Source organism: Acipenser ruthenus, chromosome 15 (genome assembly GCF_902713425.1).
Source record: "Acipenser ruthenus chromosome 15, fAciRut3.2 maternal haplotype, whole genome shotgun sequence".
Taxonomy (NCBI): Eukaryota; Metazoa; Chordata; class Actinopteri; order Acipenseriformes; family Acipenseridae; genus Acipenser; species Acipenser ruthenus.
In genome coordinates, this window is record NC_081203.1 from 24,729,668 (window position 1) to 24,746,699 (window position 17,032).

The following is a 17,032-nucleotide window of genomic DNA, read 5'->3' on the forward strand; positions in this document are numbered from 1 at the left end:
AAGTTGTTCATTGCAAAACAGAATTTTACTTTAGGTTGCTTTATCTTTAAGCACATTTCGAGCATTAACAAGTATCCTTTTTTAGTTTAGACTACAAGAATGAGTTTATTTTGCTAGTAGCTAGTGTTACTTCAATGACGTGGCAGCTGGATAAAACTTTTTTTTATCCATTGTGCATGCTTATTAAAAATGTGCAACTTGGTTATTTTGTTAAGATTTTTGGATGTTTTGTTTTCAGAATTATTTTTTTTTGTCATTTCTTTTTTAATTTGCTTTGCTTTGTTATAGTCCAAGTGCCTTCAATATAAAAGGCTCAGAAATTTCTTGAAGTGATCTTATGTCCTATGCAAGTGTTTTCTACAAACTTGCATAACCAGTTATTTGTAAACTCTAGTATGCTTCAGTGTATATAGTGTTTTTGAGAGATAGTATTTTTTAATTTTTAGGTACTCCTGATCAGAACCTCCAGACTTTGTGGTTACATATATAAATATGTACATATATATAAAACATTTCTTGTAGATTACCATCACAGGTTGTTGTACAAAGTTTAACTGGTTCTATTTTTCTACTGTTTACCCAGAAAAGGCACGTAACAGTGATAAAAATAAATCTGCAACTAGTTGGCATTTTGAAAATAAACTGCTTCTATAGAAAGCTCCTTGTGCTGGTGTCAATTCTTCTGTATGTTTCTACCCCATTACATCTGAGCAGAGTGTTGTCATACAGTTAATCACTTTGGTGCTACAGCGAAATGCACTGCAACATGGGATTTTAGCTACACCTGTTCACGCTTTAGGAACAAAAAAATGTAGTATTAAAACTTCACACACAAAAAAAGTTGTTTCTTCACTTTTGCAGGGGAGGGGGATAATAAAGTAAAAAGCTTCATGGCAACCCAAGAGAGAAAAAATGTACTCTTTATTTCATAACTACTTACGCCTTATAATGGTTATGAACAACATAAGTGATGTACTTAAACCAAATTAGAATCTTGCTGTTTTACACAAATAGTACAAGAAGATTCAGTTGAGAGGGAATGAAACATCAATTTAACAAATATGTCTAAACTGAAAGTACTGAAATATGAAAATACGAAAATTCTTAAATCAAACAATACAGGATAGCACAAAGATGCATTTTATAAGGCTAAGTTACATTTTGTTGATATTATTTGCTTGTGCAATTTCAGACATTCTGTTTTGTGTCACAGTATATTTCACCCCTTCTAATTTCTTGTAGATCACACTTTGTGGAAAGACAAAAACAGCTTGTTAGATAAAGAGGTCTCAATCCTTCAAAATACAACCAGGAACCAAAGATCTATCTAGCATTACATGTTCTTCCTACAACAAAAAGATTTAAAAAGTTTAAAAGAACAAAAGCAGATAAAAAAAGAATGACTCAATGTTTAAAAACAAAAGACAGTACCACATATAGTATGTGCTACTCGCACATTAACCAGGTACACATTAAACTCATATGCCCACCTATAAAGCCTGGCTATCAAGTTCTATTTTGTACTGTGGTACAGAGGTTCTGCAGTGCTGTGCGGTATCACACTGGGTTTCACATACCAGCCCATACACTCATGGTACAAATCAGCTTACCAAGCAGAAAGGAGATTCTAATAAATCGATGCATTCTATGTCTTCTGTTGAGATACCCTACACCAAGTCATTAAACTGAAGAGTCTTTAAAAACCACAGTGCTGGCTCAAAATATTAAACAGGAAACCTGAAGGACCATTCGATTTCCTATTGCAACATCTTTATTTAGAAGTAGAGTAGAAAAAAGAAAGTGCCTGAAAAGAATCTGAAATGTTTGAAAGTGTTGCTTGAATGCCAGAGAGAGAAAGAAATTGTTCAAGTGGAGTAATGGTGGTTGTTATCAACCCTTCTTCTCTTCCTAGACCGTAGCTGTTCAAAAAAGTCCTGGATGTCCTCACTGGTTACCACCTGAAGAGAATAGAATACAAATCTTTAATCTGAGCTGGCTTTTGCCTGCGTGTTTCAAAGTTATTATACATTTCACTTATCCAGGGAGTGCCATGGAGATTAAATCCACAGTATTAAAAAGGGGAGACCAGGCCAAAAGGGCCTCTGTTCAAGATAAAACTAGAAAAGCAATGAAAACAACAAATTCAAACTTTTCCTTGGAATAACAATCTCATCTTCTGCCTCATTATTGAATGTTACTTAGTCCTTAAATATAGTAATGAGTACATTTGTAGTTTGAGAAGCTATACAGACTGTAACCATATGAAGTGCATCTGGTTTCATATTTTAATCTGACTTTATATTAATGGTGCATAGTTACTGGGACTGTGTTGTGCAGTGACATGACACCTCTCAAGTCAGGGTTCTATGCCATTTGCTGTATACCATCTACAGGTATGTGCAATTACTGCATTCGCCACTTACCTTGCCTTCATCGGCAAACCTCTTCAAATAATCCTTCAGCTCAGTCTTCAGGTCGTTGTACTCTGGAAAGGGAGCAACAGGTGGATCAAAAAGAAGAAACTTGCACAGAATCTAGACATATTATGCACACGACTCTTCGTAATATAATATTTATTGTTTTTTGAGTGCAAGTCTGTTCTATAAAGGCCTATACACACTCTCATACATAGCTTTAACATCTGTATAAGCAAGAAGACAAATATTCCTTGGCATAAATAAAGGCCAGTACTACCTAGGTACTCAAGCCTGCTACTTTGCACATGGTAGCCCAGTGCTATAAATCACCCAGCACAGACAGTCATTTTCTCACCATATATCATCTCCAGTTGCTGGACCCTGTCCATGCCGCTCAAAGCTGCCATAAGAGGATCTCTGCTTTCTGTGTCACTCTCCTGACTGGACTGTCCTCTCTTCTCATAGGCTAGTACTGTGTCCGACTCATCAAGCAGAAAGGGCACTTCAGATTCTGCATAGGTTTTCTGAAAACAGTAAATTAAGAAAACCATACTCAATATACTTCTCCACCTTCCTTCTGAAAGCTTCCTCGATGTCACTACCAGAAAACAGTCAAAATGATCACCCAAATTGTAATTTCACTATATACAATAGGAATACCTTGCACCTCTGGCAGGTACACAGCTTGCTGCGCCAGTTGTATGGCAAGTAGATGGCAGTGTTTTTCTGTACAAACGCCTTTGCTTTCAGTTTCTCTAGCTTACAAGTCTCTGTCTCGGCTTCATCCAATTTCCTTTTACAGGCAGTCTCTCCATTGACGACCGGCTAGAGGTGGGAGGAGAGTAAAACAAAACTAGTCAAGTATGTATATTCCCTGTAAATGAAATACAGAGCACTTTACAATCAGATTCATAGTACATCACCATAACCTACAAAAAAACAATGAACAAACAGAGCTATTGCCTTTAGTAGCACAGGACTCAGATTCCAGGGTACATGAGTCCCATATCAGCCGATCTTGGCTGGGGGCCCAAAGAGAGAGATTGCTCCCCTGGATTAGGTAGGAAATATCTGATGGTTATGGTGAGGCAACATTCAAACTGTTTAAGATGTGCTGAGATACAATTGGTCTTTATAGATATTACCTTCTGGTCAGAAGCAGTGCTGGTGGAAGGCTGCTGTCCTTCACTCTTGCAGGTGGGAGTTTCCTCTGCACTTGGCTCGGGGGCCTTGTTCTCAGTCTCCTCCTTGACCCCCTTCTTTCCCTCAGTCTCCTCCATACTCATGTCCACGTCAGCCTCGATGGGGCTCACTACAGTCACAGAAGGAGCTGGCGGTTCACCACCAAAAATACAATTTAGCCTTTTGTATTTTTTTCTAATTTTGTATGCAAAATGTTGCTTTCCAGCAACATACCATTTAGTTTAAATTTTACAGAAACACTTGGTTTCTGCCTTCCCTGAAAAGGTGCAGCTTTTGTAGGTGTTGAGAACCAGCATTTGGGGGGTATGTTACACTTACAATAAAAAAAGAAATTAAGAAGTAGAGAAGCAGTATTTTGCAGACCAATTTCAGGATGAGCTCAATTACAACTGGACTAGGGGGAATAACCAAGGCTTTAAATTCCATCAGCTCATCTTATTAGCAACAGCTACAGTCTGTTTTTGGGGGTCTTCATTTTTTTTAAACGGGAAGCAACAGCAACCTTCAATATATCAAACCATGTATAGTTGTTCAGAAAAAGAACATGCTGTGAAGGTGTTAGAATACCTGCTAGCTGTGCTGCGTAGGCCCAGAGGAAGGGGGTTCTGTTTGTGCAGGACACGCAGATCATCTCCTGGAGCTCCACACTCTCTGTAGAGATGGCACCAAGATGCTGCAAAGAGGAACAAGGCAAGTGAGCAACATCATCCAGTACTTTAAACACTAGGGATGCGTGGGGTTATATATATATATTTTTTTTTTTATCACAGTAGCTTTTAAAAGTAGTACCAAACACCACTGCACAAGAAATCAACTGTAAAAGACCATTTGTTACAGTACTTCCTTAAAAGACACTAACGATCAATCAAAAGATCTTCGATAACTTACATAACGCATTACAGGCATCACTGAGTAATCTATATGTACTGTAGTATGATGATGCAATTTCATTATACATCTGTAGCAGCAAATATGTTTATAGAAATAGGAGGTTAGAAAACCTTAAACATTCTATTTTTATTTATTTGTTTTACATTGGAAACTGTTGTGTAAATCTTTGAGGGTGAGCGTTAAGAGTATAAAGTGATAGTTTCCAAGGTTGGCAGTTGATCCAAAATATCTTTGTGTTTGCATAACCTGCCCTTTAGTATAGAAACCTTAAGTGCAGCAACATCAAAACAACGATTTAACTGTATCCATGGAATTAGGGGAACGAAGCATCAGTTTCATCGTAACTGGATGAACAGGATCCTCCATTATAACCCCCTTGAAAGGTAATCCTGCTTACCCTGCCATGGAACCAGTCTTCACACACAATACACTGGATCATCTCATCTGAAATCTAACAAGAGAAATGCACTTCAATGTCGACACCACATCAAGCTGAGTTACATCAAAAAACATCTAGCTAAGCAGATGCAGCACACAGCTGTTAAATCTAGGGTTATACATACTTTCTTTCATACATAATACTTGTGCTAAAACAGAATATAGTGTGATGTGCTGTAGTTCCAGTATTTTATGAGAATATACATATGCATATACGATGGCGGCTAGTGGGTTATTAGGCTCATTGTTTGTGGAATAATTACAGTTTGCTATGATCGTTCATGGTGTACCCGCTATATCTTATTGCACCCCATTTGTATTGTATATAAAAATAGTAAATATAGCTAACCTAATGTGACAATTTCCATCCTATACAAAAAATATATCAGGGTCTACTACTGTATATATAAAATCTTGTGTTCAGTTGACTCTTGCTACAGTACCATAAGAAACAAATCCATACCTCGTCTTCAGGATCAGGATAAGGCCTTTTGCAGGTGCAGTATAAACCAACAAAGTTTTGATTGTATTTGTTATTGGTATTCAATGTGTCTTTTCCCTACAAAAACAATAAACAGAAGGTAATCCAAGTTAATCTATGTATTTACATTTGATATATGTAGTTGGAGATATTTTAACTGTATTTATATGGATAACAGTAGCATATAAAATCTAAACATAATAAAGCCTGGCGTATGCATTCATTGTCACCAGCAGCATGGGGGAAATTAAAGTACTCACAGAATAGAGCTTGCACTCAAAGCCTTTAAACTTGCTGTTGCCACAATCACAACGAAAGTTCCTGTAAAGAAAATAAATAAATCCCCAATCATTGGTCCAAGATCACTATATTCACTGGACAAGTACCAAGCTAAGAAGTACTGTTCAATCCAATTACAGTGATCACAAGGTTAGCTCGATTACTGTAATTTCTGCAGATAAACAAGAGGGGTTGTGTTTATACCAAACATTTATTTTCCTACTGTACTTTCAACATAGTGCTATAAATGTACACAGTTTACACTAGGGAAAGATAAACCATACTTGGCTTTTGCAGATTGAGTATTTAACCTGTAAACCACCACAATAAACAGTTTAATTTAATGCCTGCACTGCAGGGGCCATTCACAAGACCTTGGCAGTCTTCCATCAGTTCTTAACTTTCAAAATTAACTACTGAGCAGATACCCCAAAATTATATTCAGAATACCGAAGAAACAGTGAGCCTTGGTGCACAGACTGTATAATTAGATCATGGGCCATTCCATGGAAAAGCGTGTCACTGGATAAGTACATTATACATTTTGGACTACTGGCAAGCTCAAGACTTTTTTGTTGGGTCATATATCCGTATTGCATTAGGATAGACCCATCACCACATAAAATTGAGCTTGCCATTAATCCAATAAGTGTAACAAATGTGACATTTTTTTTTTTTTTTTTACAGTGGTCCTTGTGTAGTTACAGAAGGTATACTATAGTTTAAAAGATAAATAATTGTAATTTAGCATTCAAATATCTACTAGTCTTGTTTTGCTTTACACAGTAAATATTTGAACATATGCTGATACAAAAAGGCTACTCTTAAGAGTTCATATAATAATTACTGTTTCCACTGACATTGTGCATAACAGTCATGATACCTCACCCTACAGTGCAGAAGTAAAGCTTACCTTTTGGTGTAAAGCTCATAGAGGTCATGCCCCTCGTGACACTTGTAGGAGCAGGCCAGGCATATCCCCGCTGGATCCTCATCTTTTGGGGTGCAGGTACTGCAAGCATAGAGGGCCTGTCTCTTAACGTAACCCTTAAGAAAAGATAGGCAGAAAGTAAGGGATCCAATAACACAGGGAACCCCCAATAGAAAACGTGCTGGGAAAAGGCGCATACCACACACCGTTAAAAACACTTCGTTACCTATCATTAGCAAAAGACTAGTCAGGAGTTCTTGAAACTTTATTTCCCATTTGACTATGGTGAAGTACCCTGCCAAAACACTAAAGTCCAAGTTTGCTTCCTGTGCAACACGTATAAGGATCAGACTTGGGCCTCATGCTCACGCTTACTGTACAAAAAAACTGTGCGAGGTGCTTTCGCCAAAAATAGGTGCCAAACTGTTTTAATTTGTTGTCCTAGCTGTGTGCTATTGCTACAAAACGTATTCCGAATTAAGGAATTGCTTACACAGAAAAGGAATGGGTTTTTCTTTTTTTTAATATTCAGAATATAAAACGTTAGGCTTATTGTCATTTCCCAAATGACATTGATTGTGTGTATTTATTATTATAAAATAAAAATAATAAAATTTAAACAAATAAAAAGTCATCAAGTAGGAAATTATTTGTTTACAAACAGCCGAGAGGGGGCTCTTAGTTAAGATGAAAAAAATACTATTTATCTACTGCAACTTGTGCCAACTTCTTAAATACAGTACCTTAGGATATGAACATTTCTCAGGATCACTGCCCCCCAACACAGCAGAGGCTTCATTCTCTAACTCTTCATTTTCTTCTAGGACATCCACCATAGAAAGAACAACCTCATCTCCTTCCTTTACCGCCATCCTTAAAAAAACAGTGAAAGAAAAAAAACTGCTAGTACTTCCAGGTCAAGCCTGCTGCGGGAGAACATCAAAGGTTTTCTATTTGCAAAAATACCTCCCCCCCGACCCCCCCTTTTACTTCCGTGACGCTGCACGCAAAGGGTTGTGGGATATAGAGTGAGCTTGGAGCCGTGTCAATTTTAGCAGGTTTTTGCTATGTTAAAAAAATGCATCAGACTTTTGAAGTAAATTTCACTTATGACACGGTCTCTTGAACAAAACGGAAACATTGGCAAATTATGACAGTTCGTAATTAATATGTAAATTGCTGTTTTCTGAGCACAGGCACGTATTGTGGCGCATGCGCAGAAATAACAGCGCGCACCAAAAAAAATAGGAAGGGTTAAGCTGAAGAGACTTTGCGCTCAACTTTTTGGAAATTAATGTTTCCAGGTCAGAAGTAAAAGATTACAGCTGTTATTTCACTTTATTTTTGTTAAACGACTGTACTTTCATGGTTTGCGCATGCGTGTTTTGTAACTAAGGATTTTCTTTTTTAGACATATTTGCATTTTTAAATATAAGCATTATTTCCTTATGGTTTGCAAAACTGAACATTGAACATTGACCCCCCCCCCCCCCCCCCCCCCCCCCGTCGTGCATACTGTTTGCAAATAAATAAATACACCAATACATTTAAAATATTAATACAAAACACGACTGTTTATTTTGGAGCTAAGGTTCAGAGTTGAGAGGTCATGATACAATCATGGCAGGCTGTGAGCTGCGAGGGGAGCTGAAATACAGAAACGGGGACACCAAACAGTTCATTGTAAAAGCTGAAACCAACATAAAGTCGATTCTAAGTGGGGTACAACAGTTAAAAGACGAGGTGTCGGTGGTGCTCAGTGACTTGGTGAATCAAGAAAAAAGCGAGAACCCACATTCTCGGAATGGCAATGACGTTTCAGAAGGTAAGTGCATGCGGTAGTACTCCTAAAAGCATTTTAAAAACATACAGGTTTGGATTGCATCATATTTTCATTTCTTTTCAACAGGATGCATGTAAACGTTGAGATACGAAATGAATTAGTATAAAATACGTGCCGTTTTTTACGGCTCTTATATTCCCATATTGAAACGACTCGTTTTATTTTATTTTATTTTATTCAATACTCTTTACACATTCTTAGCAATTTCATGAACGTCTCATCCAAGTATTGTATTTGAAATACCAAGGGTTATCTTCACCTGGCAAATAAATAAATAAATAATGCGTTTTTAATAAAAGATAACAAAATCTGTATCAAATCATTGCTCTAAATGATTTGTATGGCACAATACCCTGGGTTTAAAAGGTACCTCAAGCTGCTAACCCTAGTCCACTGCTGTGCAACACGCTGTACTTCCCCAATAAAGTATGAACATTAACGTTCTTTTCCTTTTTTACAAACAAAAAATAAAACTGACCCTATTGAATATTAAATGTGTCGATGTATCATCGGTTCCATTGCCGTTGAAGACTGTGATCATCAAGGTGAATTATGGCACGTACTGTAAAAACGCATAGGGTTAGAACTAGTGCTACCTGGGAAGACGCCTGAAGTCCTCGAAATGTTCCTTCCACCTTCCGAGCTGAGGGTACTCAATCGGAATACCTACCGATTTAAAATTTAAGCAGTGAAAATGAACAGTTTAATTATTATGCAACATCTGGTAAGAAACTTTCCCAACACTGTCTATAAATATGATGTAATACACCCGTTCAGATGTCACAGTGATGTAATACATCCTATAGGCTATGTCACAGTGTTCATACTGTTCATACTCCAAGTAGCAGTCATTTAGTTCCCCATGACAACAGTATTTATTTGTCTTTTTTTCTTTAGCTTACTTTAAATATGTATTTCAGTTCTACTTGGAGCCACATTTGCGATGGGAAGTCCATTGTTTCATTGCACACTGCCCTGTCATGTATGATTATAGATGCTAATATTTTATTATTTATGTAATGCAGTATCAGGCCTGCTTCAAACAAACCTCTACATTGTTATATAATAAGCATTAGTTACTGTTATGCTATCTGCATTTGTATAAAACAGGGATTTAAATATAAGTGCATAATTAACCTAAGAATGAATGAATACATAAGGTGATCAAGCTGTGCTCCAGAAAAAAGAGCAAATACAGGCAGATCCAATGTAAAACTGAGCATTACTTAATGCTAACATCAGTTTTATCCTAATCCATTACAGATGAAAATGAGGGTGACAGTGAAGAGGATGAAGAGGAAATCAAACCCAAGACCAAAGCATCTAGTCTGGAGCCACCTGCAAAACGAACCAAAAATCTGCAGGTGTAAAACCGTGGCCACATACAGGAGACTGCCTTAGGAGACTTGTTTCTTTTACTGCTGTATTGAATATTTGCTGGACTCAGCACTGGAGACTGATGCCCCCACTTTATTCACTGTGCATGCTGTTTCAAAGTGCAGTACACAGTCAGTTTGCTTTAATTGTCCTTGAGGAGTGTCTCTGTTAGGTTGGATAAAGAAGGCAGTTCAACTCCACCTTCAGCCCTATGCCAGCAAAGGTGGGTAATAATAGCTGCTCCTGTTTTGGACACCTTTCTGTTTGGAAGTGAGACCTCCAGAACTCATTTCATGAAGACATTTCCTGAATAGAGATATAAATTGTTACACGACTGACTAGCAAGTCATCAACTTAATTAAGAAGCATTGCGGTGTAGACTGGACTCAAAAATAGGATAGTTAAGAGCTCAGATTCTGTAATGAGAAGCTTCTGTAGATCATTCCTGCAGTTAGTTAATGACACTCCAATTAAACTAGTCACCATGGTAACTGTGCCATATTACCCTGTAAATTTACATTTGGCCTAACGTTGCACAGTGCTGAAACATTTTTCATGAATAATGTAGAACATTTTATCCATGAATCCAAATCTACACATATTTGATGTTCTTGTTTATTTAAAAGAAACTATTGAGTTGGACAACATATTGGAAACTACCTTAACATGGTCAATGTGATCTTGCTCGGCCCACTATGTAAAGTGCCTCTAGACTAATATTCTACTAATATTTGCACTTCTTTACGCAAACTCTGCTCCAGTAATTTCCAACAAATACAGTAGTTTCAGTGTCCTGAAAACAAAGTTGAAGAGATAGCAGTTACTAGTATTGAATTACATACATTCATTGTTTCAAGTTGAAAATTTAAAGCAGTGTCAATGTAGCAACTTTTCCAAACAGTGCATTGTATCTTTTTACTTTGATTAATACCAATATTCTATACTTTACATGTGTACTTGATATCAAATAACTTTTCAATATTTGCCCCACAATTTCTTGAACTTTGCTTGTTTACATGGAAACTACATGTTGTGATCACCCAGTCCACACTCACATTGAATCTGGAATGGCAAATGTAACACCTCATGTGATGAACATGTGTTTACTCATTTTTGAATAGGGTAATAAAGTAGCTTATCGATGCCATTTTGAGAAAATAAGACCTGTTGTCTTTTTTACCAAGCTGTGATTGAAGTGTTAGGCATTTTACTTTTTGTCCAAACTGCAGAAGGAAAGAGTACTACTGGGCTGACCTGTATTCTATTGAATTTCCAGGATGTGTTTCTTTGCTTTAAAAGAAAAGGAAAAAAATAAACTTCTGAAACTTTTATTATTATTATTATAAAAAGAAATCCAAGCAGTTTTATTTGATCACAGTGCAATTATTTTTAAAGGGCAGAAAACAAAGTTCCCCAAAATTAATATTTTTATCATCATGAACACTGATGGTAACCCTTTTTCTAAAAGTCTTAAGAGAAGTTTGATTTCAATTGGACATTCCATAATAAACTGCATCAAAACGGTAAAGTGTTTTCCTTTAAAACCCACAGTAAACCTCCACCCCCAACCAAACAAGGGCAATATCTCCAAAGGCAAATAGCAGGTTGTATGTGGTACTATAAGATGAAACACATTATCTTTGGAATACAGCCTTGATCACGTGCTCAGGGAACTATACATCCTTGGTTAACAGTCAGTAGCTTGCTTGGTAGTGCATGTGCCTTAAATCACAAGAATTGGATACAATCATTATCTAAGTCTGAATCAGGGGACTGAAAAAATCAGCCACTATACCAATTATTATAGCAGGAACAGTATCACCTAAGAATACTAGACATAAAAAAGCTAATTCAGAATTTCATGCATATGTCTAAGAAACCTTACCCAATGAGCAACAACAACAACTATCATAGCTCTGCTTTACTGGTAATACATTTTAATACATTCATGCTTTTAGTATTGTAAAATAGGAGGAGAAAAGAGAATGTAGATTTTTTCAAACATGACTGTAAATTTAAAAAGTAAATACACATTGATGCTTTCACATGAACACTACTGAGGGTTTAAACCTGGCTTTTGCCTTTAATGATACCACAAGTTGTCCCTGTGTTTGAATGCAGTTGTGAAAACAAGCATGTAGAATGCCCATACCCTACTATTCAACAGATAAAACACCCTTTTACAAAATGTGTCACCATTCTCTGCCAATGCAATGCAATCAGAAAAGAGAGGCTAACAATATGAAACTTACTTAATTTGAAAAAGAAACATGGTTATGTTTTTTTTTTGTTTTTTTTTACCATATTATACACTACCGTCTGGATAAAATCTAAATTGTTGAGCGGTGAGTTAACACTGACAGTGATAGAAATATTCATAATCCTTTAATGACAAATGTTATCCACTTTTCATATTAACAATGTAAGCACAGTTTCAAGAGGTCATAATGAATAAATAGTTCAGTGTATAATTTTTTCTAAAAAAAAAATGAACTGCTTTATCAATTTTAAATCTCAAATTCTATTCTTGAACTAAAATACAGTAGCAACGTAAATTGCCTTTCAAAATGAATTGCTACTAGGCTAATTTGCCTTTATGAAGTAGAATAAAATGATGCTGTGGGAAATCATTTAAATGTTTCATTAAAAAGCATTTTTTTGCTGAAAACTATTTAACCTGAAAGAGCATGATGCACAAAAAGCTTAGTAAATGTAGCACAAAATAAACATAAGGCTTAATAAAAGCAGAGATCCTGGGGAGTCTGTGCTTAGTGGTTATGGCACTGTACACTGCAGTGTGGCTAGTAGACTGCTCAAGCTTTGTGATCAGATTCCTCACTTTAAATTTGCTTTACATTGTATCAATAACACTGGTGGGTTAGACAGTGTCTCCTTTATCTTGGATCATCCAAAAAAAACCTTTTTTTTAGTTTTTAAAGGCTCCGAAAAATTTGAATCATAAAAAAGGGAAAGAAGTAAGGTGATGCTTGGAGTGTGCAGGTAATTTAACATAAGACAAGTTAACAATGATTTCCACTGTTGCTGTAACATACAATACAAAAGTACCTTCAATTGGTGGATAGTAAGTAGTTATCTCAGGCTCAATATGCTTTTAAATTCTGGACCTGTTATAACTGTGTTCCATTTCCTGTCATGTTTCAGTGTGGGTACTACAGAGAACAAGATGTAACCCCTTCCCCCTTACATATATATATATATATATATATTTAAATCCCCTTCCCTCTCCCAAGCAGTTTCACTAGTTGGCTCATTGGCCTTCAAAAGTCAACACTGGTCTTCCAGAAGTTAGAGCACACCATAATCCAAGAATGTAACTGCAATAGACCTTTAAGCATGGTGTTGATTTTCTCAAGTGCCAGAATCCTTCACTGGTCGTCGTTTTTTTTTTTTTAATGATTTATTTCACGTATCAATCAGCTGAAACCTGCTGATCTGATTTGAGGCCTTGGCAAATGTCTGATGTCGGTTGCAGATGACGGCTAAACAGATGGGGAGGATGCAGTAGCCTATTGTTTTGGGGTCAGCTCGAGTGCAGGAGTACAGGAACAGAAAGACCTGGAGGTAGGGGATTAGGAAAATGGTGGCCCATAACCAGAAGGGGAAGGAGAGCAGACGGCTCTTCAGGCTGTGAGCCCACGAGGATTCCCCAGGCTGGGGCTCCTCAGGAGTCTGCTTGATGTGCTCTAGGGTGAGCCGGTTATACGTCTGGTTAATCTCGAAGACGTAGTAAACTGCAGCAACGCTAGCCAGCAGGTACAGCCCCACACCGATCCATCCCATCCGCTGACGAAAGTTCATCATTCTCCATACTCCTTTCTGAAATGGAAGACAGTGCAGTGTTGAGAAAATATATATCTGCCTGTACTATTCTGTGAAACATGCTGAATACAGAATACTTTGGAGAACAGAACGGTCTTCTCATTGGCATAATACCTCTGATTTCAAATTGGAAGACAAAAGTGCAAAAACATCATCACTGTTTCATAATCTGTTATAATGTGAGCTATACAAAACAAAGCTCCGGATCACCAAAATAGGTATATAACAGGTACAGAAAGAAGATACTATTTTTTGTTGTTGTTTTTTTTACAAATGTGTAAGAATCCCTACAAAAAAGATTACTGTTGTTACACTTTACAAAGGGTTAAATAACAAAAGGTGCGTGACTTTAATAAAGACACGCTGCATTGCACTACATTGGAATACTGAAATAAATGCGCCCTCTACGTCTCTACTGGACTAGATTAACGTATTTTCAAGAATCATTTGAGGGTTTGGTTTACTAAACAATGTGGTCTGTCACAAGCTTTATTCAACGTCACTTTGACCCGTGATTCAGAATAGCTCCCATTCATAGCCTACTAGCCCAGCAATGTTACATTTGATATCAAAATGTTTAAAATCCGTTTTAATATAGTCGTATAAAAAAGACAAAATAGCAATAAAAAAAAATAATCTATGCAGTATTACCAAGTTACCTAACTTTGTTATAGGGACATACTTTTTTTTTAATCTACTGTGCCGTGTGTTTATAATTAACATCCGATACTATTTTAACAACCCATGCAACTTAGATAATACCGGTCATCTGTGAACGTGGTTCACAGCATAAAATAACTACCGTGTATCCAACCTGGCAACAACAAGACAGTATCGCTGTATTGTAAAATAATGCAAATCCAACGGGCACTGTAAAACCATCCGAGAGAAACAGAAAACCCCAACCAATATGCATATAGCAATATTTGTATTTACGACGGGTAGAAATGTGCTTACTTTATCAGCCATGTGCAAACAGCCTCAGCTCAGGGATATATTACTCGACACAGTACAAAAACTAAATGTAAAATTGAAAAGGAAACAAAAAAAGTCAGCGAGTCATTTATCTAGGTTTTGTTCTCACCTTCTCCATCTTAAATTTATTTTTTTAATTGAATTCATTCTGGTGGTGGCGGCAAGCAATGTAAAAAAATAATAATAATAATAAAATAAATAAAAAGTTGTTTTTTAACATCGCACGAAAAAAATATATACAGCCAACTTCCGTAAATTTGAAACCCTAAAAATAATATGGAACAGCTGTTTACAATATGTTTGCTACGGTACCAAATACACAGTAAATAAACTAGATGTGCCTTCTTACCTTTCTTAATTTATAACAATTAAATCTTCAGCAGACACTGTTCACGATATGCAACAATACATTTCCATACATTTCAAACAGCTGCCATAGAATACACTGCTGCACATCCCTATCGAGGTATGAAGAGGCCCGGTTATTGACCGCATAACAATCTCGCGTTTTGATTGGTCTTTGTCTGTCACAGGAATAAAACGTCACCACGAGGGGCCGGGGAGCTTGGAGGCATTGTGATCTATATGAACGAGCTGGCCACAGTGTTGGAGCAGTCTGCAGTCCCCTGCTTCACTCTTCATGACACTGAAATAAAATCCCTGCTCTACCCAGATGACCTGGTCCTGCTGTCCCCAACAGAGCAGGGTCTGCAGCAGAGTACTGTCAGTACTGTCAGACCTGGGCCCTGGCAGTAAACATGAACACGACCAGTCATGATATTTCAAAAGAAAGCCAGATCTCAGGGAAATAAGTACCACTTCACTCTAGGCAACGCCACCCTAGAGCACACCAGCAGCTACACATACCTAGGTCTGACCATCAGTGCCTGAGGGAGCATTAACCTGGCAGTGAATGCATTAAAGGATAAGGCACGCAGGGGTTTTTATGCCATAAAGAGAAGGCTCTATAATATAAATCCCCACGTCAAAATTTGTCTCAACATTTTTTAAAGTGTGATTCAGCCAATTGCCCTATGAAGTGTGGGGTCCAATCACCAACTAGGACTACACAAAATGGGACAAACACCCCACAGAAACCCTGCATGCAGAGTTCTTCAAGAGAGAGAGAGAGAGAGAGAGAGAGAGAGAGAGAGAGAGAGAGAGAGAGAGAGACTTTTTTTACCTTTTAAAGCTCTTTATTAAATCAATAAATCATATAAACAAAAACAGAATTTAATAAATATCAAAGATACAGAAAAAAAAAACTTTTAAAAATGAATATATAATTCATTTTCTTCACTGAGTTCACAAAGGGCATTTAATGCACCATTGAATTTTAAAACTTTCTAAGTCACCAGTAATTTTATAAAATGCATATTCAATTTTTAATCTAGTGACGACCAGTACCCTTAAAATACACAATGCATTGTGAATGTCCAGCCCCCCTCTCTTTGCCTTGTGGGATTTTAAAATAGCAAGTTCGGTTTTGCCCACAATAAAATTAGCCAAACAACATACAGCTCTTTTTTTGGCCTAGTATTTAATTACAAAAATAAAATCCTCTTTTGTAAAAACAAAACCCAAAGCAGTGAGTATGCTCCCTAATAAATAAAAAAAATGGGAATAAGCCTTGAACAGTCACAAAATACATGGTAAACAGTGGCTCTTTCAATACAAAAAGGGCACTGCTCTACTATTTTAGGATATATTTTGCTCACAGATTTATTTGTAGCAATAATCCCATGCAGGATCCTCCACTGCAGAGGGAGACAGAGGGAGTCACACCAGAGAAGGGAACATTGTTTGACCCTCAGGCAATTGCTCAAATTCTATGATATACATTACATGTTGAGACATGTTAGGAAAATGTCCTTGTTTGAAGATAATGGTTCACAGAGCACTCTCTCTCTCAGGTCCCGAGCCTTGATGGAAAATCAATAGGTAATTGCTTTGTGAGTCAGTATCCTCAAGCCCTGCTGAATGGAGAGTACCACATCAGATCCAGGGTGTGTCCCAGGGATATGTGCTAGATCTAGTATTCACTTACCTCAGGCGTCCCATCTGAGGAGATCTCAAAAGACATTTTAAAAACACTGATGGCAGCGTGCAAATGTACGTGCTTGAATATAAAACAAGACAAAGCAGCCTTCATCAGTGTTAAGAAGTTAGGAAGAGTATTTGGTCTTCCACCACAGAAACAGCTCATTAATGATGATTGGCCAGTGCATTTGTCTTATAATTTTGCAGTGTTTTTAGTCTTATAGTCTCTTTTTTCACTGCATGTTTTTCTGCATTGAAATAAATAAATACATATTAATAATATCTATGAAAAATAAAAAATAAAATATTGGTGACTG

General features: G+C 37.0%; 3 protein-coding genes across 4 annotated transcripts; 1 reads left to right on the forward strand and 2 right to left on the reverse strand.

The window, feature by feature from the left end:
- Positions 1-902: 902 nt before the first annotated feature.
- LOC117422097 (putative E3 ubiquitin-protein ligase UBR7) lies at positions 903-7,599 on the reverse strand. Its single transcript, XM_034036753.3, has 11 exons — positions 7,384-7,599; positions 6,623-6,756; positions 5,691-5,751; positions 5,413-5,508; positions 4,909-4,962; positions 4,188-4,293; positions 3,563-3,747; positions 3,078-3,242; positions 2,773-2,941; positions 2,424-2,485; positions 903-1,958 (listed from the first exon to the last, which is right to left on the reverse strand). The coding sequence occupies exons 1-11, from the start codon at positions 7,510-7,512 to the stop codon at positions 1,866-1,868; spliced, it is 1,254 nt and encodes a 417-aa protein (XP_033892644.3). The 5' UTR covers positions 7,513-7,599; the 3' UTR covers positions 903-1,865.
- Positions 7,600-8,195: 596 nt separating this feature from the next.
- LOC117422706 (uncharacterized) lies at positions 8,196-11,007 on the forward strand. The gene is made up of 2 exons (XM_034037978.3): positions 8,196-8,465; positions 9,747-11,007. Exons 1-2 carry the CDS (start codon positions 8,261-8,263, stop codon positions 9,851-9,853), a joined length of 312 nt encoding a protein of 103 aa, XP_033893869.2. The 5' UTR covers positions 8,196-8,260; the 3' UTR covers positions 9,854-11,007.
- A 165-nt stretch (positions 11,008-11,172) lies between these two features.
- On the reverse strand, positions 11,173-15,180 carry LOC117422705 (lysosomal enzyme trafficking factor). 2 transcript variants are annotated; one of them, XM_034037977.3, is made up of 2 exons: positions 15,025-15,180; positions 11,173-13,697 (listed from the first exon to the last, which is right to left on the reverse strand). In XM_034037977.3, the coding sequence occupies exon 2, from the start codon at positions 13,680-13,682 to the stop codon at positions 13,284-13,286; it is 399 nt and encodes a 132-aa protein (XP_033893868.1). In that variant the 5' UTR covers positions 13,683-13,697; positions 15,025-15,180; the 3' UTR covers positions 11,173-13,283. The 2 variants fall into 2 exon arrangements, with proteins under 2 accessions (XP_033893868.1, XP_058843552.1); XM_058987569.1 differs by lacking the exon at positions 15,025-15,180 and adding an exon at positions 14,658-14,684.
- Between the last annotated feature and the right edge of the window lie 1,852 nt (positions 15,181-17,032).